The 26,606-nt window shown below is 44.8% G+C and overlaps 1 protein-coding gene across 4 annotated transcripts in view; it reads left to right on the top strand.

Annotated features, from left to right (window-relative positions):
- Positions 1-13,573: 13,573 nt before the first annotated feature.
- LOC134355786 (uveal autoantigen with coiled-coil domains and ankyrin repeats-like) overlaps positions 13,574-26,606 on the top strand; it is a 195,030-nt gene continuing 181,997 nt past the window's right edge. For all 4 annotated transcript variants that reach the window (XM_063066198.1, XM_063066197.1, XM_063066195.1 and 1 more), the window contains exon 1: positions 13,574-13,799. In XM_063066198.1, the coding sequence (XP_062922268.1) occupies positions 13,752-13,799 (48 nt within the window). In that variant the 5' untranslated portion in view covers positions 13,574-13,751. The remainder of the gene's footprint in view (positions 13,800-26,606) is intronic.

The raw sequence follows: 26,606 nt of genomic DNA, 5'->3' as shown, positions 1-26,606 counted from the left end.
GGAGGGGAGGAAGAAGTACAAGGTAGCAGATGATAGGTGTAGCTGTGAGAGGGGGAGGGAGTGAAGTAAAGAGTTGGGAAGTTGATTGGTGAGAGAGGTAAAGGGCTGGAGAAGAGGGGATCTGATAGGAGAGGACAGAAGGCCATGGAAGAAAGGGAAGGGGGAGGAGCACTAGAGGGAGGAGATGGGCAGGTTAGGAGATAAGGTGAAAGAGGGAAATAGGAATGTGGAATGGTGAAGTTGGGGGGGTGTCATTACCAGAAGTTCAAGAAATCGAAGTTCATGCCATCTGGCTAGAGGCTGCCCAGACAGAATATAAGGTGTCGCTCCTCCATCCAGAGCGTGGCCTCAAGGTGGCAGTAGAGGAGGCCCTGGACTGATATGTCGGAACGGGTATGGGAAGCAGAATTAAAACGAGTGGCCACTAGGAGATCCTCCTTTTTCTGGGGGACGGAGCGTAGGTGATTGGCAAAGCTGTCTCCCAATCTTCGTTGGGTCTCATCGACGTACAGGAGGCCACACTGGGAACACCGGATACAATAGATGACCCCAACAGACTCACAGGTGAAGTGTTGCCTCACCTGGAAGGTTAGTTTGGGGCTCTGAAAGGTAGTGAAGGAAGAGGTGTAGGGGAAGATGTAGCACTTGTTCTGCTTGCAAGGATAATGCCAGGAGGGAGATCACTGGGGAGGGACAAATGGACAAGGGAGTCATGCAGGGAACTGATTTATTATCCTGCTCAACCCCATTCTCACACTGATTCTCCCAGTGAATCTCACAGCTACCTGGACTATACGTCTGTTACTTGTAAAAACGCTTCCCCTCTCTCAATTCCTTTGTCTCAGCTGCATCTGCTCTCAGAATGAGGCTTTTCATTCCAGAACTAAGGAGATGTCCTCCTTTTTCAAAGAAAGGGGCTTCCCTTCCTCCACCATCAACGCTGCCCTCAACTGCATCTCTCCCATTTCGCACATGCCTGCCCTCACCCCATCCTCCTGTCCCCCCACCAGGGATAGGGTTCCTCTTGTCCTCACCTATCACTCCGCCAGCCTCTGCGTCCAGCACATAATACTCCATAACTTCTGCCATCTCCAATGGGATCCCCCCACCAAGCACATCTTTCCCGACTACCTCGTACTTCTTCTCTCCCTCCCCCGTCCTCTTATTCTGACTTCTCATCCCTTTTTTCCAGACCCAATGAAGGGTCTCTGCCTGAAACATTGACTGTTTACTCTTTTCCATAGATGCTGCCTGACCTGCTGAGCTCCTCCAGCATTTTGTGTGTGTTGCTTGGACTTCCAGCATCTGCAGATTTTCTCTTGCTTGTGATTAGACATTGAAATTGAGCCACTTTAGGGATGAAAATGGGGTTTAAAGCACATATAACATAAAATATAGAACACAAAACATAGAACATTACAGTACAGTACAGGATCTTCATCCCACAATGATGTGCCAACTTTTAACCTACTCCAAGATCATCTAACCCTTTCCTCCGACATAGCCCTTCATTTTTCTTTCATCCATGTGCCTATTTAAGAATTTCTTAAATCCCTCCAAAGTATCTGCTTCTATCTCCATCCTTGGAAGGTTGTTCCAAGCACTCATCACTCTCCTGTAAAGAATTTACCTCTGACATCCCTCTCTACTTACTGATAATCACCTTAAAATTATGCCCTCCCCTATTAGCCATTTCCACCCTGGGAACATTTCTTGGATTGACCACTCGATCGATGCCTCTTATCATCTTGTACATCTCTATCAAGTGACCTCTCGCCCTCCTTCACTCCAAAGAGAAAAGCCCCAGTTTGCTCAACCTAAGACATAAGACATGGAAGTTTAGATTATGAGAACGCTCAGTCCTCTTTTATTGTCATTTAGAAATGCATACATGTATTGAGAAATAATACAATGTTTCTCCGGCATGATATCACAGAAAACAGGACAAACCAAAGACTAACACTGACAGAACCACATAATTATAACATATAGTTACAGCAGTGCAAAGCAATACCGTAATTTGATGAAGAACAAACCATGGGCACGGTAAATAAAGTCTCAAAAGTCCCGAGTCGATCGACTCCCGAGTCCCCAATAGCAGGCGGCAAAAGGGAGAAACTCCCTGCCATAAACCTCCAGGCACCGTCAACTTGCCGATGCCTTGGAAGCAGCCGACCCCAGCCGACCCTGAGTCCATCCGTCCGAAAACTTTGAGCCTCCGACCAGCCCCTCAGATACAGCCTCCCGAGCGCCTTCGACCTCGCCCCGGCTGCTGAAACACGCAAAGCCAAGGATTTCGGGGTCTTCAGCTCCGGAGATTCCGGTTACCACACAGTAGCAGCGGTTGCAAAGCAGACATTTCAGAAGTTTTCCAGATGTTCCACCGTGTACTCATGTCTGTCTCCATCAAATCAGGATTGTGCACGGTCCCCTACTTGACAGATAACAGATATTCATCACCGGAGAGGCTGCGCGCGCCGCCATCTTCTCCCCTGGAGGAAGTAAAATTTACTATCAGAGTACCTACATGTCGCCACATACAACCCTGAAATTCTTTTTCCTGTGGGCATACTCGGCAAATCTATAGAACAGTAACTGTAAACAGGACCAATGAACAACAAATTGTACAAATGCAAATAAAAATAAATAGCAATAAATAACAAGAGAGTGAAATAACAAGATAAAGAGTCCTTAAAGTCCGAGAGAAGAAGAGAGAGAAGTTTTAAAGAGAATTTCCAGATTTTGTGTAATCTGGATAGCATGAAATTTGGTGCTAAATTTCTGTTCAAGTAAAATATGTTTCTTTGAGTTTTATTTTAACTGTTGCGAACCTGAACTTCTTCCCAGGGTAGAAATATCTAATACCAGAGGGCATGCATTGAAGGTGCGAGGAGGTAGGTTCAAAGGGGATGTTAGGGGTAAGTTTTTTATTCGGAGAGTGGTGGATGGCTGGATTGCGCTGCCTGGTATGGTGGTAAGAGGGAAATGCGTTAAAGGCTTTTAAGGGACGTTTAAGAGACGCACATGGATATGAGGAAGATGGAGGGATATGGGCACGGTGTAGGTAGGAGGGATTAGTGTTTGGGTGTTTTTGATTTGATCTTTAGCCAGTTCGGCACAACATTGTGGGCCAGAGGGCCTGTTCCTGTGCTGCACTGTTCCATGTTGTATGTTCTATGTATATCATTAAAGAGGCTGAGAACAATAAAACAATGTTCCTCTTGCCAGGACATGCCCTCTTCTCATTACCACCATCAAGGAGGAGGTACAGGAGCCTGAAGACACACACTCAATGTTTCATGATCAGCTTTTCCCCCTCTGCCATCAGATTTCCGAATGGACACTGAGCCCATGAGTGCTACCTCACTATTCCCTTTGCGTTGTTTAATAGTTTTTGTAACTTCTAGTAATTTTTATGTCTTCCATTTACTGCTGCTGCAAAACAACAGATTTTGTGTCATACATCAGTGATAATAAACCTGATTCCAATTCTGATTCATGTCCCATCACAAGAACAGGACTCGTGTTTGAACTTGTCTGCTTTGGAAGTGATCCAGCCAACAGCTACATTAGCCCTGCTGAATTGTGTTTTCATTGCCAAGAACGATGCAAGAAACAAGATTGTTTTTTTCTCTGATGTTCTGTTCATTGCCAAAGAGCTAACCACCTGCATTAGGTTCAGCCACCTCTGTTTAAATTGACCCTGGATTTTAATCTTCTTCCCCCACCATCCTTCCCAGGAGACATGGTACAGTAGTGTAGCTGTTAGTGTAATGCTTTACAACACCAGCAATCAGAAGACTGGGGTTTAATTCCCACCATTGTCTACAAGGAGTTTATACGTCCTCCTGGTGATGGCATGCATTTCCTCTGGGTGCTCCAGTTTCCTCCCACAATCAAAAGACGTACTGGTTAGGGTTAAGAAGTTATGGACATCCTATGTTGATGTCAGAGCTGTGGATAAACTTGTAGACAGCCCCCAGGATAATCCTGGGAGTGCGTTGGCTATTGACGCAAATGACGCATTTCGCTGTATTTTTCAATGTACATGTGACAAATGAAACTAGTCTTTATCTTTGACAGTTTCTCATATGTCCCCATGGTGAGAGGTGGAAATGGGTAGGGCCAGCCAACAGGTGAATCTGTAGAGGCCAATCCCCTGTACAGTGAATACAATGGATTCCAGAAACATTGGTGAACTCCAGCCAGACCATCAACTTCAGAGGATGATGGAGATGGGAGATCATCGATGGGCTGTGATCCACTTAGGATAGTGGTATCTGACACACCTAAAAATCCTCACAACTTGAGCCGCTGAATGGGAGCAATTAATTAGACCTGAGAGACTTTCTCTGTCTTTGTTATTTCAGCAGGGAAGTGTGTGGTCATTGCCTGGAAGTTATCTGCTGATCACTTGCACTACACGTACTGTGAGGTCACATCTCTACTGCATGCCCTGCCTCTGGAGTTCAACATGTTGACTTCAATGCATTTTAGAAGCAGAGTACACTGTGCTGACTGGACTACAAATCGTGTCCGGTTATCTGGTGCTCGGGATGTGCTTAATCTTCTGGGCACATCAGTTTAGTATTACTGAGTGAAGGGCAAACATTGGCCAAGCCTCTGAGGAGAACCCTCCCCCGGCTCTCTTTGGAGGTGATATATATATAGATATCTAGGGTGCCTAAGACATTTGCACAGTACTGTATTTGTCATCGTGGAGCAGAGAGCGAGTTTGTAAATCTGGTGGGAGCAAAGGATATTGGGAATGGTGAGGGTGGAGCACCGTGGGAGGGATGTGGGACAGGTGGCAGAGAAGGAGTGCCAGGAGTGGGGGGAGGTGTGGGTGCAGACACACCCAGCCCTGAGACACCTGGCAAGGTCATCCAATTCCAAGCAATTGGTTTATTGATCATTACAGAATGTCTCTCTGGTGCTTCCCATTCCCTCCCCTCTTCCTTCCCCTTTTCCCAACCATGATTCCCCTCTCCCTGCCTCCTTCCCACTCTCAGTCCACAATAGAGACCCAGATCAGAATCAGGTTTATCATCACTCACATAGGTCATGAAAGTTGTTTTTTCTTATGGCAATAGAACTGTGCAAAAGTCTGAGGCGCCCTAGCTATATATGTATATGTGCCTAAGACTTTTACACAATACCATACATAAAAGATAAATTAAAGTAGAATCAGTTTTAATATCACCGACATATGCTGTGAAGTTTGATAATTTTGCAGCATCAGTACAGTGCAATAGCCAGGCATGGCAATGGAGATGAGCTCACAGTAACTATTAAATGCTCCCTACAGCATATGCCTCAAATAGCCTCTGAAAACCAAGTCCAGCTCCTGACCTTCACGTGTGGAGGAACTGTTTCTACTGACAGGAGAAGGGGCAAAGGCAGGCACCTTAGAATCAGTCACTTTGGGCAGATGGGGCTTGTTAGCCATGGCTGGCAGCTCATCTAGGAGAAGAAAAGCTCTGATCTCAGACCTCTGCCGCCCTGTGGCTGTACCCACTCATGGGGAAGGCGTCAGGAATAAACCTCAAGGGAAAAATCTGGAGCTGGATTCCCTAAGGCAGTCCTACGTTGAGTTCATTGATTACTGGCAACTCCTGTGTCGCTGCTGGTACCAAACTGTATTGGTCTCTGCTGTTTCTTTGGGTTCATCAGATGTGTGGAGAGGGGGAGCTTGCTACATGGGCAACAGCTCACTCTCCGTATTGAACTGCCCAGGCTTGTGTATCTAGACAGCTGGGACACAATATCTATGGTCAACGTCTGACTGACAGAGGCCCTCACCTCATATATATGTACACTAAATCGTTAAACAAGTAGTACAAAAAACAGGAAATAAAAAAGCAGTGAGGTAGTGTTTGTGGGTTCAATGTCCTTTCAGAATTCAGATGGCAGAGGGGAAGAAGCTGTTCCTGAATCACTGCGTGTGTGCCTTCAGGCTTCTGTACCTCCTACCTGATGGTAACAATGAGAAGGTGGGAGTCCTTAATGATGGATGCTGCTTTTCTGAGGCATCGATCCTAAAAGATGTGCTGGATCCTGTGGAGGCTGGTGCCAATGATGGAGCTTACTAACTTTACAACTCTCTGCAGCTTATCTCTATCCAGTGCAGTAGCAACAACCCCCCCCCGCCCCCATACAGACGGTGATGCAGTTAGAATGCTCTCCACGGTACATCTGTAGACAGTTGTGAGTGTTTTTGGTGACGTACCAAATCTCCTCAAACTCAAACTCCAATTAATCTACCAATGTGCCCAACTGTAGAATGTGGGAGGAACCTGGAGTCCTCGGAGGAAACCTACTTGGTCACGTGCAGACTGTGCAAACTCCACACAGAAAGCCCAGGAGGCCGGGCCTCTGGCACTGTGAGGCAACGACTCTACCCACTGAACCTGGTATGTACCCGACCATGCTCCCCTCCGGGGTTTACACTCTCCGATCCTCCAGTGCATGTGGAACTGGTGCTGCCCCTTAAAGGTTCGGGCCCACTCCTAAAAATTGGCGGCCATGTTTTGGCGTCAAGGTTTGGATAACTTAAAGAGCAGTGGAACTTAGGTTCAGGGCTCAGTCATCAGCTCAACTTTGGTTCAGACTGCGGTTGTGTTTAGAATTTCTGTCTCGTTTGGATTCTCATCTAGCATCTAGTCAAGAAGCCTGTTCTTGCCTCAGTCTTGAAATCATGACTCGATTCTAACCTCAGATACCCCGGTAGCTTCCTCGCCTAGGCCTCTTGTCACAGTACCACTCTGCTATCCGTGGCATCAATTTCCCTGCATGTGAGAGACAGAACCTCATTTTAGTATCACATCTGATAGTCAGCACCTCAGACGGTGCAGTACTCCCTCAGCCCTGCTTCCGCACAACAGCCCGGCTTCGTGTGTTTGAGTTTCTGGACGGAGTCGGCTCTCCTGCCCACCGATCTTTGGCTCTGCTCAATGAACCTCTGTAGACGCGCGGTGGGGAGTTTACTGACTGGTGGTATGTGTCCAGACAGAAGATGAGGTGTTGTTCCTCACTATAGCAGTGAAGAAAACCACAGACGGAGAGGTTTGAGTGGGGGTGGAAATGGGAACTGAAACAGGCAGGCACTGGGAAGCTCGGGGTTGCTCCTACGATTGGACGTTCACCGGGTCAGACTGTTGATCAGCTTTCTTATCTGTATAACCATGAAGATGTGTACATGAGTCAAAACAACCTCATCCAGCCTGTTGCCACGTGACCTCAGTTTGTTGTTTGTCTTTGTAGTTGTCCTTGATTTACCTTTAGCTCACTGGGCTTGAATATCATCCCACGTAACGAAAGTGCTTCAGGCGCTAAGCCCGGAGCCAGTATTTTACGCACAGACAGCAGACACGATGTGAATGAGACACAGACATACAGCGAGTGGTGCATGGACACCTCCGAACCACATGATGAATGTAAAATCCTAGTCTGGATTTGTATTGGCACAAACCTCAGTCCTGGAACAGGTTTGTACGCAGGGTTCAGGCCTGGTGCATTTGGAAGGCACTGACCCTCTCCATATCAGGAGAGAAGCAAAGGTAAGACACGACCCAAATACAGTCCCTTCAACCTTCAACCACCTCCTTACAGAAATCCCGCTGTAAACCATTCTGTTCTGTCAGGTTCAGAGTTATTTATCAGGAATTGTACACTGAAATATGTTGTCTGCGTTAACAACCAACACAACATAAGGATGTGCTGGGGGCAGCCCGCAAGTGTCACCCCACATTCTGGTGCCAACACGGCATGCTCACAATGCTCGGCAGAGCAACACAGAACACAACAGAGAACAAAACAACAAGAGCACGACAAGCTCTTTTCCCGCCCACCCACACGGCCAGGCCTCCAACTCCAGGACGGGCCTCTGAGCCTCCAGTTTCCACATTTCAGTCATCGGGCTTCGACCTCCGGATTTCCGATTGATATTTGGGCTCCAACCATCAATCCCCTCAGAATTTACCACTTCAAAGTTCAAAGTAAATATATTATCAAAATACACATACGTCATCATATACAACCCTGAGATTCATTTTCTTGCAGGCATACTCAATAAATCCATAATAGAATAATAACCTTAATAGAATCAATGAAAGACCTCACTAACTTGGGTGTTCAGCTGTAACTTACAATGGCCAGTTAATTCAATAACTGTCATGTTTCTGAGATGTTGTAGGAAACAGGAGCAGCTGGGGGAAAGCCTCACACAGGGAGAATGTCCAAACCCCACACAGACATCACCGGAGGTAGGGATTGAACCAGGGTCTCTGGTGGTCTCTGGCAGCCAGAGGAAAGCCTTACACTCACAGGGAGAATGTCCAAACCCCACACAGACATCACCGGAGATCAGGATCGAACCAGGGTCTCTGGTGGTCTCTGGCAGCTGGGGGAAAGGCTCATACTCACAGGGAGAATGTCCAAACCCCACACAGACATCACCGGAGTAGGGGTTGAACCAGGGTCTCTGGTGCTGTCTGGCAGCAGATCTTCCAGCTGCCCCTCTGTGCCGCTAATCTCAGTTTCATTCCGGTACAGAGTTAACTGATCCTCAGATGGGTAGTGTTGAAAAAGCATACTAAATTATCAATTTACGGGTTGAGATTTCAGGTGAACTCCTGAAGCGTGTGTACATATACACACACACACAAATGCACACTCTCTCAGATGTATACACACACACACACACTCACAGACACATACATACTCTCTATCACACACACTCTCACAAACATACATACATACACTCTCTCTCTCTTACAGATGCACACACAATGCTGTCTGTCTCACACACACAATCATTCTCTCTCACACATAATGCTCTCTCACAGACACACTCAGACACACATACATTTTCTCTCTAGTACAGATGATACACAATGCTCTCTCACACACACATACTCACTCATACATCGACACACACACACGCACTAACACGCAAACTCACACACAGACATACACTCATGCAAAGACACACACACACATTCTTAAATTAGAGGACCTGAAATGAGATCAGGTGTGGAAGATCCATCAGATTCTCCTCTGTGTGATGCCAGGAACTGATAGTTTCCTCAGGTTAATTCACCTAGATCATCTCAGCTGAATATTTCACCCCAGGTAACTGGGAGCTGTTCACTGGTTGAGCTGATTCAGTACAACTCAATTGTTATTTTTTAGTTTAGAGTGCATTACTTTATTTTGATGTTTCTCTGAGTATTTAAATAATTAAAGAAAATATTTTTTAAAAATGGAACGGAATAAATATATGAGAATTGTTGATTATTTTAAAAATAGATGAACATTTTGTAAATTAATTTTTTCCATCTCTTCATAACAACCACCATTTGCTTGCAATTGGACGATGTGCAAAAAGCTCCCGGGACTTTGTGGCCACCTTGTCTGTGGAAAATGAGGGATTGTATTCAGAAAGATCATCCTTCACAGTTCTACTTCTGCAATCTGTCGCTGATTTTTCCTCTCTCCTTGACAAGAGATGCTTAAAGACCAAGTTTCCAAGTGCATTTTGGCAAGGAGGGAGGTTAGCTGTGCCAGGGTGTATTGGAAAATCATAACTGTTTACTTGGAAAACCTGTTCTGGTCTCCACTCAATGCTTTCCTCAGACGAATGTTGACATTGGTTTGGGGATAGTGGTTGTAAATATGGAACTTACAATATGTGGCAGAACATTTTGAACTTAAGACTTGAACTCGGCCGTGTGGACCAGAAAATCAGTGTTTCCTCGTCAGAATGTTGTTACTAAGTGTGGGTCAAATAGCCTATTCATTGTTGCTAAGCCAGACACCAGAGACATTCAGAATGTGGTGGTTGTCCCTTGTATCTGACCGTTACAGGAAACTTGTGTGGGAGTGTTTATAAAGTGGAAAAGCTCTCTTAACCTCTGAAGTTCAGGTCCAGTGGTACAAGTATTCCTTACAAACTGGGGTTCTCCTTGGTTGTAGTGGATGACCATGACTTCTTCTGTGCTCTCCTCGGAGTGTTGCAGAGCAGCCTATCCGGCTGTTGGATCTCACTGTAGATCTCGTCCTCCCTGTCTGCCAGAGCTAACTTCACATGCTAAGATAGGCATGTCCCTATCCCACCGGCCACCCTCAGCTGGTTTAGCCCGCCTATTGAAACTGTGTACTGGGGTGTGGCTGCTGTCATGAGCAAACAGCTACTTGAGGCTGCAGGTGAGAGCTGAGTGTCTGGTGGGAACCAAAGGTTGAGTGAGCTGTCCCAGAAGCCCCAGAATAGATACAACAAGCCTCTTCACCAGAGGAGCTACCCCTCCCTAGACACCCCCATTCATAACATAATAGTTTCTCTAATGTGAGTCACACACCCACATTGGAAATTATCCACGCTCTTCCTTGAAATGGTCTACTGAAATCTTGTATAAACACCGGACGGAGCAGAGTGACTCTCAGTTTAACAGCTCTTCCCAAATGCAAAACTTCTGACATGATGGAAATATCTGTTAGCAGAGGGGAAACATTTAAAGTTGGGGGGGGGGTTAATTTCAAAGGAGATGTGAGGGGCAAGCTTTTTCACACAGAGAGTGGTGGGTGTCCAGAATGAACTGCTTGGGTGGTGGTGGGGGCAGACTCATTACAGAGGTTTAGCTGGGCACATGAACGTGAGGAAAGTCGAAGGATATGGACATTGTGTAGACAGAAGGGATTAGTTTGGTTGGCCATTTGATGGGTACAGCACAACATTGTGGGCCAAAGGGCCTGTTCCTGTGCTGTACTGTTCTGTGTTCTATGACTCTCAGTTCTACACTGAGGAAATCACACTGAGAGTCGATTTCCTCGTTGGGAGATCACAGTTATTGTGGATTGGAAATAATATCTCCTCCTTGCACTCAATGTCAAATTGATTATGGAAATACACACACACACACACACACACATACACACACACCCACACCTACACACACACGTACGTACATTTTTTCATAGACTCTGCCTGGACTGCTGAGTTCCTTCAGCATTTTGTGTCTGTTGCTTGGATTTCCAGCGTCTGCAGATTTTCTCTTGTTTGTGGATTGATGATGGACTTACGGGAAATCGGGAGAACGCAGATCTTCAACGAGGGGTCAGCAGTGGAAAGGGTGAGCAGCTTCAGGCTCCTGGGTGTCAGCACCTCCCAGGATCTATCTTAGGCCCATCACGTTGATGCAATTATGAAGAAAGCATGTTAGCAACTATATTTCATGAGGAGTTTGAGGAGATTTGGTATGTCACCAAAGATGCTAGTGAATTTCTACAGATGTACTGTGGAGAGCATTCTGACCGACCGTCTGGTATGGAGATGCCACAGCACAGGATCGGAAAAAGCTGCAAAGGGTTATAAACTCAGCCAGCTCCATCGTGGGCACCAGTCTCTCCACCATTAGGGACATCTTCTAAAGGCAATGCCTCAAAAAAGTGACATCCATCAATGAAAACTCTCAGCACCCAGGACATGCCCTCTTCCCATTATTACCTGTACAGGAGCCTGAAGACTCTTTCTACCTCTGCACCATAACTCCAGACAATGTCACTTGCATCCGTGTGCCTATCTGAGGGTCTATCAAATGTCCCTAATGTATCTGCCTCTCTGTCACTCCTGGCAGCACGTTCCACACACCCACCACTCTTGGTGTAAAATATCACCTTCGATAGCCTCCTTCCCCCATTGGTCTTTCCTCCAATCACATTAAAATTAAACGCTCGTATTAGCTATTTCTGACCTCGGCACCTGAGCAAGCAATTCATCCGCACATCATAAATTTCCTAATAAAGATGATGGATTATCTTTATTTGCCATTTGTACATTGAAAGACAGTGAAATGTGTCTTTTGTGTCAGTGACCAACACAGTTCCAGGAGGTGCGAGGGGGGTATCACCATGTTCCCGGTGTCAATGTAGCATGCCCACAGCTCACTAACCCTAACGCGTACCTGTTTGGAATGTGGGAGGGAACCAGAGCACCCGGAGGAAACCCACATGGTCACAGGGAGAACGTACAAACTCCTTACAGACAACAGCAGGAATTGAACCCCGGTCACCCTCACGGTAAAGCGTTTTGCTAACGGCTGCACTATCACGTATGAAACCTTCATAAAGTAAAATATTTCTTGTCACCTCGTTGAATCAAGACTGGACAAAAATTGACACCAAGCCAAAAGAGACACTAAGGTGGTGAGTGAAACTTTCCCTTGTGTTCACACATGCATTATTATTGTGAGCAGCACTCAGGTATTCAGCTTAGCTATATGGTCTGTGTCAGATCCAAGATCCCAGCATAAATAACAGACATTAGTTTCTTCTCTCTAAAATATGTAATAATGCACATTTAACAATTACTAATCAATACTGGTCAATATTACTAATACAAAAGAAAGCCTACAAAAGTAGGAACATGTTTCTTAATAGAATGGATCATAAAATAATCCAATACAGAGTAATTTTAAAAATAATCTTCAGAATCAGAATCAGGATTATTATCATCGGCATGTGTCGTGAAATTTGTTAACTTAGCAGCAGCAGTTCAATGCAATATATAATGTAGAGGAAGAAGAAAAAATAAAATAATAATAATAAATAAGTAATCAATTACAGTATACTTATATTGAATAGATTAAAAATCACGCAAAAAAAAATAATAAAAACTGAGGTAGTGTTCATGGGTTCAATGCCCATTTAGAAATTGGATGGCAGAGGGGAAGAAGCTGTTCCTGAATCGCTGAGTGTGTGCCTTCAGGCTTCTGTACCTCCTACCTGATGGTAACAGTGAGAAAAGGGCTTGTCCTGGGTGCTGGAGGTCCTTAATAATGGATTCTGCCTTTCTGAGACACCGCTCCCTGAAGATGTCCTGGGTACTTTGTAGGTTAGTACCCAAGATGGAGCCAACTAAACTTACGACCCTCTGCAGCTTCTTTCGGTCCTGTGCAGTAACTCCCCCCATACCAGACAGTGATGCAGCCTGTCAGAATGCTCTCCAATTTACATCTATAGAGGTTTTTGAGTGTATTTGTTGATAGATATTAAATGAACAAAATTCATATCAATTAGTCAGCTTAGTAGAAAAATTACCAAACAGGAACTTATAAATAAATCTGAAGATCAGGGGTCTTGCAAATAAAGTTCCTAAAGAAAAAATAACGCAGAATAATGAATAATGAATAGAATGAATAGATCCCTCGGGATCAATAAAGTATATCTATCTGAAACTGATACCCTAGAATTAAAGATAAATATAGAGTGCTGGATAATGCTGGAAGAAACGGAATAATTACTAATGGGGGATTTTTTAGAAAGAACTTAGGGTCGGTTGCTATGTAAATAAAATTCACCAATATGAACCGCAGCTATGAGTTTGCAGAGCGTCAGGTGGGGGACTTTGGAGGGTTCCAGGTGAGTGCCCGATCGCGCGTGCGCTCTGAGAGCCGTCCATCAAAGCCAGGAAATCCCGCCTCCCCATCTATCGTAGGCTGGACCCGTCGCCGCCTCCCGCCGGCGCTGCTGACGCGATTGGTTGGGGGCGGACGTCAATCAGAGGCTACGCTGAGCGTCAGGTGAGCTGGTGCCGGGAGGAGGGAGGTTGTGGCGGAGTTCGTCAACGGTGCTGCGCTGCCCGGAAAGTTCAAAAGTTTGGTCGGGGGGAAAGGTAGCGAAGTCCGTCCGTGCATCAGTCTCTCGCACCATCTCTGCTCGGAGAACCAAATATACAACTTATTCCGGAGTTAGCCATGAAGAGCTTGAAGTCACGGCTGAAGAAGCACGAAGTGACTCACAGCGTAAGTTGAAAGTTGCGGATTTAGCGGCCGAAGTCGCCGTGTTTTGGTTATTCTGCATTTCCGAGGCTTCAATTAATGTTTCTCCTCCCTCCCGGGGTGGTGGTGGTGTGGTAAGTCCTTTTGGAGGTTTATAGCGGCTATTGTGCGCGGTCAGTGTGTTTCTGCTGTCTCCCTTTGATCCAGGAACTTCTGCTTCAGTTTCGAGTCCAAACGGGGAGGTGTTATTTTGGCAAGGTAACTTTATTAAACCTGCTATTTCTGCACTGTGTAGTATCGGGAGCTTGCGGTTCAGTTGGGATTGTTCATCTTTGTGGGCTGGAAATATTTGCAGATGGGCACAGACACAGACAGACGCTATTGCACAATACTATGCTGCACTACTACTAAACTGTCAAGAATTTTATTCATATAAGATCTGTGGATTTTTTTTAAAAAAGTACTGTACATTGTTACTTTTGAGAGATATGTTTCTACTTTTGCAGGCTTCCTCCTGTATTATTCACCAGAATTCATCGGGAATTGTTAAACGTGTAATATTGTGCATATTATTCCAGAGAGAAGTAAATAAAATCTGCTATTTATGCTGTTTTTTTTGGATCAATCACAGATCTCTGCCACAAAACAGCATACCAGGCGCTGCTTGTGAGGTCTGGTAAGGCACTTACGTCGAGCTGGAAAATGAGCCCAGTGAGGCCATCCACAATGGCATTGGCTGTGATTTTTGAGTGTATGCATTTGTGGATTATGTTGAATCCTCTGAAGGGTTTATCAAGTATTTGGATAATTCCTGGATATCTGTCAGTGCCCAAGTTAATCCGCAGCCGTGTATTCATTCGCAGAGACCACTTCTCCACAGAAAGCAGATGCTGACTTTCATTCGATGGCAGGCTTATAATCAGTCCCAATTATCTAAGATTTTCCATAATCTGCGTTGACTCCTTTGTAAATTTATAATTAGTTTTAAGAAAATTACAGCTCCCCTATGAGTGTGATGATTCTGCTGACTATGCTTTGATATTTACCAGAATCTGGTTTAATATCACTGACGTATGTCCTGAAGCTTGTTCTTTTGTGGCAGCAGTACATAAAAATTACTATAATTTTCAATAATATATACAGTACTGTGAAAAAGTCTTGGGCACGTATATATAGCTAGGGTGCCTAAAGCTTTTACACAGTACTGGAGTAATTTTATGTATTATGTACTGCTGCTGTAAGTAAAAACAAATTTCATGACATGAGAGTGATAAACCTGATACTGATCTGGGTCTCTATTGTGGACTGAGAGTGGGAAGGGGACAGGGAGAGGGGAATCATGGATGGGAAAAGGGGAGGGAGAGGGGAAGCAGCCGGAAGCGAGAGGGGAAGGAGCGGGAAGCACCAGAGAGACATTCTGTAATGATCAATAAACCAATTGTTTGGAATCAAATGACCTTGCCTGGTGTCTCAGAGCTGGGTGTGTCTGCACCCACACCCCCCCACCCCTGGCACTCCCTCTCTGCCACTTGTCCCACAGCACTCCACTCTTGCCTTTCCCAACATCCTTTGCTCCCACTAAATTTACAACCTCTCTGTCTGCTCCATGATGACAAATAGAGTGCTGTGCAAATGTCTTGGGCACTATATACATACATACACACACATATATATACATATACACATATATGATTTTTGCTCAGTACTGTGGATTTAAAAAGAAATCTCAGAAAGAGCAAGATACTGAGGTAGTGTTAACAGACCATTCGGAAATCTGATGGTGGAGGGGAAGAAGCTGTTTCTGAAGCGTTTGATTGTGTGTCTTCAGGCTGGCGTACCACCTCATTGACAGCATGCTGTGAGCAGTGTTGAGCAATATCTGACCATTTGTCTTATCGACATAGCTCTGACCTTGTAATCGATGCGCATGTCATTCTGAGAGATTTTGGAAATTGTCCATCCAGATTAAGACTGTTTTTTTGATCTTTGAAGTGATTCATTTGTGGAGTTCGGCCTTTGTTCAACTGCGGTGATTTTCGGTTAATTGGAACACACTGGGATGAGTCCATTTTCACTTAATTAAGCACCCTCCCCAATTAGCTGAAGTTTCATGGAAATAGTTTAAAAGGTATAAAAATAAGACAAGCTACCATTTAACTGAGTAACAAATTGTGTATTTAAATGAAATGCAAAACAAATTAGAACACTAGCAATACTGCTACAGTGCTATAAATCTGTATTTTTGTTCCTAATAGTTATCGACAGAGGAATTCACCTGCTGTGTTCTTTTGATTGACTGTAAATGAACAAAATCAGCACAACCTTACTTTCCATTTTTCTATTTTCTATTTATGATTTATAATTTAAATTTTTAATATTTACTATTGATTTGTAATCCAGGGAGCAGGAAGTGCAGAATCAAATATCGCTGTGATGATTGTATGTTCTAGTATCAATTGTTTGTCGACAATAAAGTATAAATAGGTGTCTAGTTCAGATAATGGACTGCCTTCATACAGTTCTTTGGATCATTACATCCTCCTAGTCTTCCCTTCCATTGTAACATTTAAGGTGATTGGTGATGCCTTCAAATTCATTGTAGTACCTAACTTGTTGAAGTGGGGAAAATGTTTCATTTTCACTCCTGGGCATTTCTGGCATCATCTCCAAGCCTGAATGCTTGAAGCCACAGTGAGCGAAACAGTTTTGAAACACAAGAAAATCTTCAGATGCTGGAAATTCAAAGTAATACACACACAGTGCTGGAGGAATTCAGGACTGGGGAAAATAGATTCAAAGATTCAAAAAAAAACTTTATTGTCATTCCAGCCATACATCAGCTCTGCAGGGCAGAATGAGACAGCGTTCCTCAGGGGCAGTGCAATCATAACATAACAAATGCAACACTAAATAATAAACATAACAATAAATAGTAAAACACAACAGCCACATGTCAGTTAAAATGAAGTTGTAAGTGTCCAGTGCAAGTTAAAAGTGTCCAAAGCAGAGTCAGGTAGAGCAGCTATTTAGCAGTCTGACTGCCTGTGGGAGGAAGCTGTTTAGTAGTCTTGTGGTTTTAGTTTTGATGCTCCTGTAACGTTTGCCTGATGGCAGACGAACAAACAGTTCATGGAGAGGGTGTGAAGAGTCTTTAATGATGTACCGTGTCTTCTGGAGGCATCGACTCTGAAAGAGGTCTTGGACAGAAGGTAGGGAGACCCTGATAACCTTCTCTGCTCCCCTAACCACCCTCTGCAAGGCTTTTTTGTCGACAGCACTGCAGATGAGAAGATGAGAAGTTAGAGTAAGAAGGTGGGGGTGGGGGGAGGAAAACTACAAGGTTGGTAGGTGATGGTGAAACCGGGGAGGGGTGAAGTAAAGAGCTGGGAGGTTGATTGGAGAAAGAGATAACGGGCTGGAGAAGGGGGGAATCTGATAGGAGAGCACAGGAGACCGTGGAAGAAAGGGAAGGAGGAGGGGACCCAGAGGAGGTGATAAGAAGGTGAGAAGAGGTAAGAGGCCAGAGTGGGGAATAGAAGAAGAGGTGGGGGGAGGGAATTTTTTTTAATCAGAAGGAGAAATTGATATTCATACCATCAGGTTGGAGGCTCCCCAGATGGAATATAAACTGTTGCTCCTCCATCCTGAGGGTGGCCTCATCTTGGCACAAGAGGATTAAAAAAAAATTAGAGCTATTTAAAAACTATTCTCTCTAAGCATGATTTAGTGTCTACTGACCACACAAGTGGACATGACTAACCTTAGTTAGAAAGTGTTCAGCAATGGTCTCCAGTCCCAGTTATGTGCAGCCTTGTGTCCCAGATAAACGAAGAGAATCAGTTATTTTCTCTTTTAGTTTTTGATCTTTATGAGTTGTCCCAAATAAGCAGCTGTCACAATTAACTGAAATCCATGGTATATTGTCAATATATGTTTCCTGTTAAGAATTCCCTGCACTGGTTCCGAGTACTGTGAGAGCAAACTCTCTGCCAAACTTAGCATATTCTCTACCTCACCCTGTTCGTGGATGGGAGCTGCTGTTGGTCTTTAATACAAAGACCTAATTTCCCTGGGGCCGGAAATGAAGTTGACTTGCCAGTGTGCGCATTTGTGTTTGTGACTTTGGGACTAAGTTCATTGATTCTTGTGTTCACTCAACTGCCCCACAGCTGAGTGATACAAGTAAATTGGCTTATTATCACAGGAATAACTTTTACTTGCATGCTGCCCATACTGGCAGTACACCACATCAGTGCTTTGAGGTAGTATCTGCCTCAGCGAGGTATGTCCTAACAGGGATAGAAGACTGGCTGAGTGGCAGGAGGCAATAAAGGGAGCCTTTTCTGGTTGACTGCCAGTGACTAGTTGTGTTCTGCACTGGTCAGTGTTTGGAATGCTCTATATGTCAATGATTTGGATGACGGATTGATGGCTTTATGGCGACGTTTTTGCAGATAATATGAAGTTGGCTGAAAGGGCAGGTACTGCTAAGGAAGCAGGGAGCCTGCAGAACGACTGACTAGGAGAATGAGCAATGAAGTGGCTGATGGAATATATTGTAGGGATGTGTATGGCCATGTACTTCAGCAGAAGGAATAAATTATTTAACAAATGGAGAAAATTCATAAATCAGAGGTGTAAAGGGACTTGGGAGGCCCTTGTGCAGGATTCCTTGAAGGTTAACTTGCAGGTTAAGTCGGTGGTACGGAAGGCAAATACAATGCTAGCATTAATTTTGAGAGGACTAAAATATAAGAGCAAAGATATAATGCTGAGGGTTTGTAAGGCGTTGGTCAGACCACACTTGGAGAACTGTGAGCAGTTTTGGTCCCCTTATCTAAGACGAGATGTGCTGCCATTGGAGAGGGTCCAGAGAAGGTTCATGAGAATGATCCCAGGAGTGGAAGGGTTAAAGTATGTTGTGTTTGGTGGCTCTAGGTCAGGTGTCTCCAACCTTTTTTGCATTGCGGACCGGTTTAATATTGACAATATTCTTGCGGACCGGCCGACCCAGGGTGGGGGGGGCGGTAGGGTTGCCAACGTACAAGAGTAGCAGTCAAATACGTTGGGTTTACCCCGAGAAAGACTACAATAACCATGAAGCAACACACATCAAAGTTGCCGGTGAACGCAGCAGGCCAGGCAGCAACTCTAGGAAGAGATACAGTCGACATTACGGGCCGAGACCCTTCGTCAAGACTAGATGGGAGACAGCAATACTCGAATGGGTTCCTTATGTCCAGTCTATTCCGCAATTTAGTTTTCGTTGCATTCATTGCAGAGATATGTTGGAAATGGAAGCAACGTTTTCAGTGCTTTCGTGGCTGTCTCAGGATATTCAGCCTTGACTTTGATCCAGAATGCCAGCAGAGATGTTATGTCAAACATACTTTTCAGCCCGCCGTCATTTGCAAGCTCGAGGAGTTGATCTCCTTCCCGCGCTGACATGGATGACGCGTGCGGAATGACCTCACGTGCGTTCAAGTTGAGCAGTGCATGACAGGGAATGAGGAAAGGTGCAGATGACTCATATCGTTTTCTTGCGGCCCGATAGAACATGCTTTGTGGCCCGGTACCAGTCCACGGCCCGGTGGTTGGGGACCGCTGCTCTAGGTCATTGGAATTTAGGAGAATGAGGAGGGGGTAGTCTCATTGAAACCCATGGAATATTGAAAGGTCTAGATAGTGGATATAGAGAGGATGTTTCCTGTAATGGGGTGTGTCTAGAACCAGAGGGCACAGCCTCAGAACTGAGGCACAGAGATGAGGAATTTCTTTAGCCAGAGCATGGTTAATCTGTGGAGTCCCTTGTCACTGATGACTGTGGAGGCCAAGGCATTGGGTATATTTAAAGTGAAGGCTGGTAGGTTCTTGATTAGTGAGGGGGTTAAAGGTTATGGGGAGAAGGCAGGAGAATGACTTGGAGTGGTGAGAGCTACCAGCTCAAGTGGTGGGCGCAGGTTCGATTTAGCCAGAGAGTGGTGAGTCTGTGGAATGCTCTGCCACAGACTCTGGTGGAGGCCAAGTCTGTAGGTATATTGAAGGTGGAAGCTGATCGTTTCCTGATTGGTCAGGCATCAAGGGGTATGGTGAGAGGGCAGGTATATGGGGTTGAATGGCCTAATTCTGCTCCTATGTCTTGTGGTCTTATAAGGGAAAAAGAATAAGAGAATGTAGAATAAAATTAAGAGTTACAGAGAAAGAATAGGTATCTTATACTTGACAATATAAATGGGAGAAGTTCTGTAATGCTAAACTTTTAACCATTGACAAAGTGATGGAAATCCCAGGTGTGGCACAGAGATTGTAAGGCATCAGTTATGAAGCTGTCAGAAAACCTTCATGAGTGTTCACTCCATCTGTTGAATCCGATTCACAAGCAGCAGGACAGTGCAAACATAAAAATTACTATAAATCAGTCAAAGAAAATTTATTATCGAAGTATGTGTGTGTCACCGATACAACCCTGAGATTCACTTTCTTGTAGGTATTCACAGAAAAAAACAAAGAAGTACAATAGAATTTATGAAAGACTATGCATAAAGACTGACAAACTGTGCAAAAGGAGAAGAATTTTGCAAATAAGAAGTAAATATTGAACACAAGTTGCAGGGTATGTTTGCAGGTTGTGGAATCAGCTTGGTGTGGAGGTGAGGGAAGTTCTCCAGGCTGGTTCAGAAGCCTGCTGGTACCGAACTGTGTCGGTCTGTCCCGTTCCTTTGGATTCATCAGCTGTGTGGAGAGGGGGAGCTTGGTACTGCCCTGGCTTGTGTATCATGCAATATCCATGGTTGACCCCGGCCACCCGAGGCTTCTCTCGAGCCACTTCTCACCGTCCTTAGCTCCAATGTTCAACTGCGTGTTGCTACTCACTGACTTTGCATTCTGGTGGGCAATGCTGCCTTGCCAGCAAGCTTAAAATAGAATCCGTTTCAGCAGAGTTGTTTTGTGTGTGGATTAGACCGAAGTCAAAGCAGCTTTAGTCCTGTGCTTGCATAGGCTGGATGCCTGGGCTGGGTGAAGTTTTTCCAAGGATTAGTCATAGTCACAGAACATTACAGCACAGACACAAGCCCTTTGGCCCATCTGGTCCATGCTGAACCTGTTAGTCCCATTGGCCTGCACCCTGACCATAGTCCTCCATACCCCTCCTATCCATGTGCCTATTCAAATTTCTGTTGAATGTTGAAGTTGAACTTGCATGAACCACTTGTGCTGACAGCTTATTCCACACTCTCACCACCCTCTGAGTGAAGAAGCTTCCCCCTCGTGCTCCCCTTAAACATTTCACCTTTCATCCTTAACCCATGACCTCTAGTTGTAGTCTCACCCTTCCTCAGTGGAGTTGCCCTACCTATATCCCTCATTATTCTGTGTACTTCTGTCAAATCTCCTCTCGAGGGAATGAAGTCCTAACCTGTACAACTCAGTTCTTCAAGTCCCAGCAACATCCTTGTAGATCTTTCAACCTTATTTATATCTTTCCTGTAGGTAGGTGAGCAAAGCTGCACACAATACTCCAAATTAGGCCTCACCAACGTCTTGTACAATTTCAACATAATCAACAACAAACACAAAAACAACTGCAGATGCTGGAAACCCAGAGCAACACCCACAAAGTGCTGGAGGAACTCAGCAGGCCAGGCAGTTTTTATGGAAAAGAGTAAACAGCTGACATTTCGGGCTGCTGCCATGGTGGTGTAGCGGTTAGTGCGATGCTGTTAGAGCCCTGGGCATTCCAGAGTTCAGAGTTCAATACCAGCGCTGTCCGCGAGGAGTTTGTACGTTCTTCCTGTGTGGGTTTCCTTCCAAAGTCCAAAGACCTATCTATTAGTAGGCTAACTGGCCATTGTAAATTGTCCGGTGATGAGGTAAGGGTTAAATCGGTGGACCGCTGGGCAGTGCTGCTCCTCACACCAGAAGGGCCTGTTCCGTGTCGTGTCGTGTCTCAATTTAAAACAAAATAAACACAGTGGACAGCCGGAGACTTTTCCCCGGCGGAAATTCAGTACTGTGATGCCTGCTGCCCAGCTGAATCACAGTAACAGAATTTGCTTTGAATACAGGAAAGAATTTTAATCCCTTTTCAGACAGATTTATACACATACACAAAGAAAGAATGGGTCAACCAAGGACCAGAGGAGGAAGTTCAACTGAGCAGCAGCCCAGAATGTTAATCACTTACACTCAATGATGGAGCCCAAGAAATGCTCTCATTGTAGTGCACTGTTTGGCTTTAACATCTGGACTGAAAAAAACAGGAACACAAGTTGTGTATAAACCCCGACTCTCCTGTTCAGAAAGACCATAGCTGATCTGAGTTTGGCATTTCCTGCCTGATCCCCACAATCACTTTGACCTTTAATGTCCGGCAGAGGGTATCGCAGTATAAGAACAACTGTTAGGCTGGGTAGCAGCTCCTTCCCCCGGGCCGTGAGACTTCTGAGCACCCAGCACACATTATTTATGACGTTATTTACTGTGTGTATTTAACTATAGCTTTTAGATGCACTTTGTCAACTTGTACCCTACGGGATACTTTTTAAATCTATTAATATTATTGCATTAAAATTTTTTTTGTGTTTTGCTCCTTGGTTCCAGAGGTGCACTGTTTTGTGTGTATGGTTGAATGACAATAGACTTGAACTTGATCTAACCCCTTCAAATAATCTGAAAATCCATTTCACCCTTGAGTATATTTAAGTGATATAGCCCTCCACGTTTCTGGGTATAAACATCCAAAAGTTTCACGGCTCTCAAAAGAAATCAGTCACCACCTTCTTAAATGGGCAGCCTTGTATTTAAAGCTATGCCCCCCTCCCCCCAGCTCCTCACCAGGGGAATCTAACCTCTCACTCCCTCTCAGTAATTCACATTTCAACAAATGGCCCAAATGTTTCCCGTGGTTATTTTAAGTTGCACGCATCATAGGATGACAGCACAAGTTAGGCAGATCAGCCAGCGTAATTGGACATGGAAAGTATTTCACTGATGGTGCTCTCGAGCAAAGATCATGTGGGACACTGCCCTACAAAAATCATTAAAATATCTACCTCGGCAGAGGGGACTCAAATTGCAACAATTTCTGGGGAATTCCCGAGCCTGTGTGATGTGCAGCAGACTACATCACATGCTGGAGCAGAGATGACTATAGACTAGTACTGTGAAACATTTCAAAACACTTTAAAAACCTACCTTTTAAATTTGGCCTGCTTATAGGATTACTTAATGCCTGTTGATGTTACACTCACAACATGCTGGAGGAACTCAGCAGGTCGGGCAGCATCCGTGGAAACGATCAGTCAACGTTTCGGGCCGGAACCCTTCGTCAGGACTGATCGTTTCCACGGATGCTGCCCGACCTGCTGAGTTCTTCCAGCGTGTTGTGAGTGTTTGCTTTGACCCCAGCATCTGCAGAGTATTTTGTGCCTGTTGATGTTAATTAGATTTATATAATTTGATATATTCGATTACATTTTATTCTATATAATGTTTGTCTTATGAGTTTTAATTTTGTCTAATATTTTATGACTTTATTGCTTTATCTATACAATCTATGTAAAGCACTTTGAGACTGGATAATGTATGAATGGTTCTGTATTATGTCTGAATCCATCCTCCCCGCTGTGGTTCTCTGGAACCACTCTTTTGGACTAGACCCTAGGAAATCAGCACCATTCAGAGACAGATGTGTTTATCACGTGTCCAGTACATTGAAACATGCAGTGGAATGTGCCACTTGCATTAACAACCAACACAGTCTCTCCGTACGCATTACGGCTTGTATGGCAACCGCACATGATGGGAAGGAACTGCAGAGAGCTGTGGGCACAGCTCAGTCCACCGCAGAAACCTGCCTCCCCTCCAGTCTCTCTGTCTGCACTTCTCGGTGCCTCAGGAAAGCAGCCAGCCCAAAGACCCCACCAACGTGGGTATTCTCTCCTCTCCCCTCTCCCAGAAGACAGATGATACAAAATCCTGAAAGCATGTACCACCAGGCTCAGAGAGAGTTTCTATCCTGCTGTTATCAGAGTCTTGTGTGATCAGATGGACTTTTGGCCTCTGAACCTACCTCGTTATGATCTTACACTTTATTGTTTAGATGCACTTCTGAGTAGCATTTGCACTGTATTCCGCATTGTTATTGCTTTACCTTTATCGTAGTTCAATACACTGTTTAATGACCTGATCTGCGTGGACAGTGTGCAAGGCAAGCTTTTCACTGTATCTTGGCACATGTGACAATATGCCAATATCAAACCACAGCATGGTACATAGGGGTTAGCTCAATGCTTTCCAATGCCAGGGGTCTCTGATCTATTTACTTATTGAGATATAACACAGAATATGCCCTTCGAGCCGCGCCACCCAGCAACCCCTGATTTAATCCTGGCCTAATTATGGGACAGTTTGCAATGATCAATGAAGAGAGGGAGAAGATGGCGGCGCGACGCAGCTCCCAGCGGCCACTCTGGTGAACGATATCAGTTATCTGTCAAGTAGGGTGTCGTGCACAATCCTGATTTGATGGCGACGGACGTGAGAGAACAGAGGAACATCTGGTGAAACTTCTGAAATGCCTGCTTCGCTGCTGCTGCTACTGTGCGATCGAGAATCTCCGGAGGGGAAGGCCCCGAGTCCTCGGCTTTGCTTGTTGCTCGGCTGCTGGGGTGGGGTCAAAGTGCTCGGCAGAGGATGGTGCTCAGTGCTCGGTGTCAGAGGGCTGGTCGGAGGCTCGAAGTTTTCAGATGGACTCAGAGTCCGCTGTGGTCGGGTGCTTCCAATGGTGCGGCATCGGCAAGTTTGCGGCTCTTGGAGGCTTATGCCAGGGAGAGTTTCTCCCTCCTGCTGTCTGCGTGAGATGATGGGGCTATCAAGATTTTGAGATTTTTTTTACCGTGCCCATGGTCTGCTCTTTATCAAATTACGGTATTGCTTTGCACTGTTGTAACTATATGTTATAATTACATGGTTTTGTCAGTTTTAGTCTCGGTTTATCCTGTGTTTTCTGTGATATCATTCTGGAGGAACGTTGTATCATTTTTTAATGCATGCATTTCTAAATGACAATAAACGGGGACTGAGTGTCCTCATAATCTAATCTAATCTACCACCCGGTACGTCTTCGGACTGTGGGAGGAAGCCAGAGCACCCGGAGGAAACCCATGTGGTCACAGAAGGAATGTACAATCTCTTTACAGACAACGGCAGGACTTGAACTGTAAAGTGCTGTGTTAACCACAATGTTACCGAGATCAAGGATTGATTCTCCCTGCTGCCTGTAAGGAGTTTGTACGTTCTCCCTGTAACCACATGGGTTTCCTCCCACAGTCCCAAAACGTAAGGATCAGGGTTGTGAGAAGCAGGCATACCATGTTGGTGCCGGAAGTGTGGTAACTCTTGCGGGCTGCCCTCAGCACAACCCTTGGATTGTGTTGTTTGTTGACGTACATGATGCATTTCACCGTATTTTGAATTTCCATGTGACAAATAAAGCTAATCTTTTAAAAATCTCTCCAATAGTTGTGAGCTCCATGTTTCCTCTGCTTCCATTGGTCTGGGTCAATCGTGGGTGGAAAATGGCACGTCCTTTGTGTTAAATCAGTGATCCTGTGGCTTGACTCTATGAAGTGTAAGCTGGGGAATCACGTAGCGACCAGGTAGGAGTTGTCCTGAATTGTAGGTTGAAAGCCCCTTTACTTTTGTCTTAGAGTTTGACATTGGAGTAGAGCTTGATCTACTGAGGTGCCCACAAACTGATTTATAGATGGTAAATTCTGATTGTTGGAGGATATTGACTGTATTAACAGTTTATTGGTTTAATTGTGTTGTGACTAGGAGTGGCGAGGTTTGAGGGTTGAAGGAACATGTTTAGAATTGGTTTTGCACAGTGAACGAGACTGACAGTGACTGTACTTTTCATTATCACCTTATCTCCTGATCTCAGCAGACACCGGTGTTCCGTGCCTTGGCATTTTTAAAGGTCTGTTTGGTGTCTTATAGAAAAGTGCTCCATTTTTCAAAAAGAAAATCAAGATTGTTTAATGTCATTTCCAGTACGCAGATGTAAAAGAGAATGAAGTAATTGTTACTCCAAATCTGATGCAGTACAAAAGCACACAGTAAGATTAGAGTTTAAAAAACACCATAAATATAAAATGGCATATAGTGCATAAGATTGTGTGTGTGTGTGTGTATACACACACATGTGTATATATACACACAATATATTGTGTATTTGTATAATATATACAGACACACGCACATTGATTGTGTGTCCATAAGGTGACTCTAGGCACAGGAATGTCTGAACATAAGATGACAAGATGACTAACAAGAAATGATAAAGTATGGTGGGGTGGATTAGTGGGTGGAGGTGTTGATCAGTCTTACTGCTTTGGAAAAGTAACTGTTTTTGAAATTGATGGTCCTGGGGTGGATGCTACGTTGCCTCCTCCCTGAATCGAGTGTGGTAAACAGGGTGGGTGGGATCCATAAACAAGAGAAAATCTGCAAATGGGGAAGGGGAATGGTGAAGGGGGGCAGCAATTACTAGAAGTTCGAGTAACGTTCAGGGAGTTGACCCCTCTCCTTCACCATTCCCATTTCTCCCTCTCACCCTATCTCCTTACCTGTCCATCACTTCCCTCTGGTGTTCCTCCCCTACTCTTTCTTTATAGGCATTCTGTCCTCTCCTATCAGATTCCTCCTTCTCCAGCCCTTTACCTCTTCCCCAATCGACTCCCCAGCTCTTTGCTTCACCTCTCTCCTTCCCCTCCCAATTTCACCTATCACCTGCCATCTTATTTTTGTTCCTCCCTTTTAATGCTA

The sequence above is a fragment of the Mobula hypostoma genome, chromosome 13, assembly GCF_963921235.1.
Source record: "Mobula hypostoma chromosome 13, sMobHyp1.1, whole genome shotgun sequence".
NCBI classification, from domain to species: domain Eukaryota; kingdom Metazoa; phylum Chordata; class Chondrichthyes; order Myliobatiformes; family Myliobatidae; genus Mobula; species Mobula hypostoma.
This window is presented reverse-complemented; position numbering and strand designations above follow the sequence as displayed.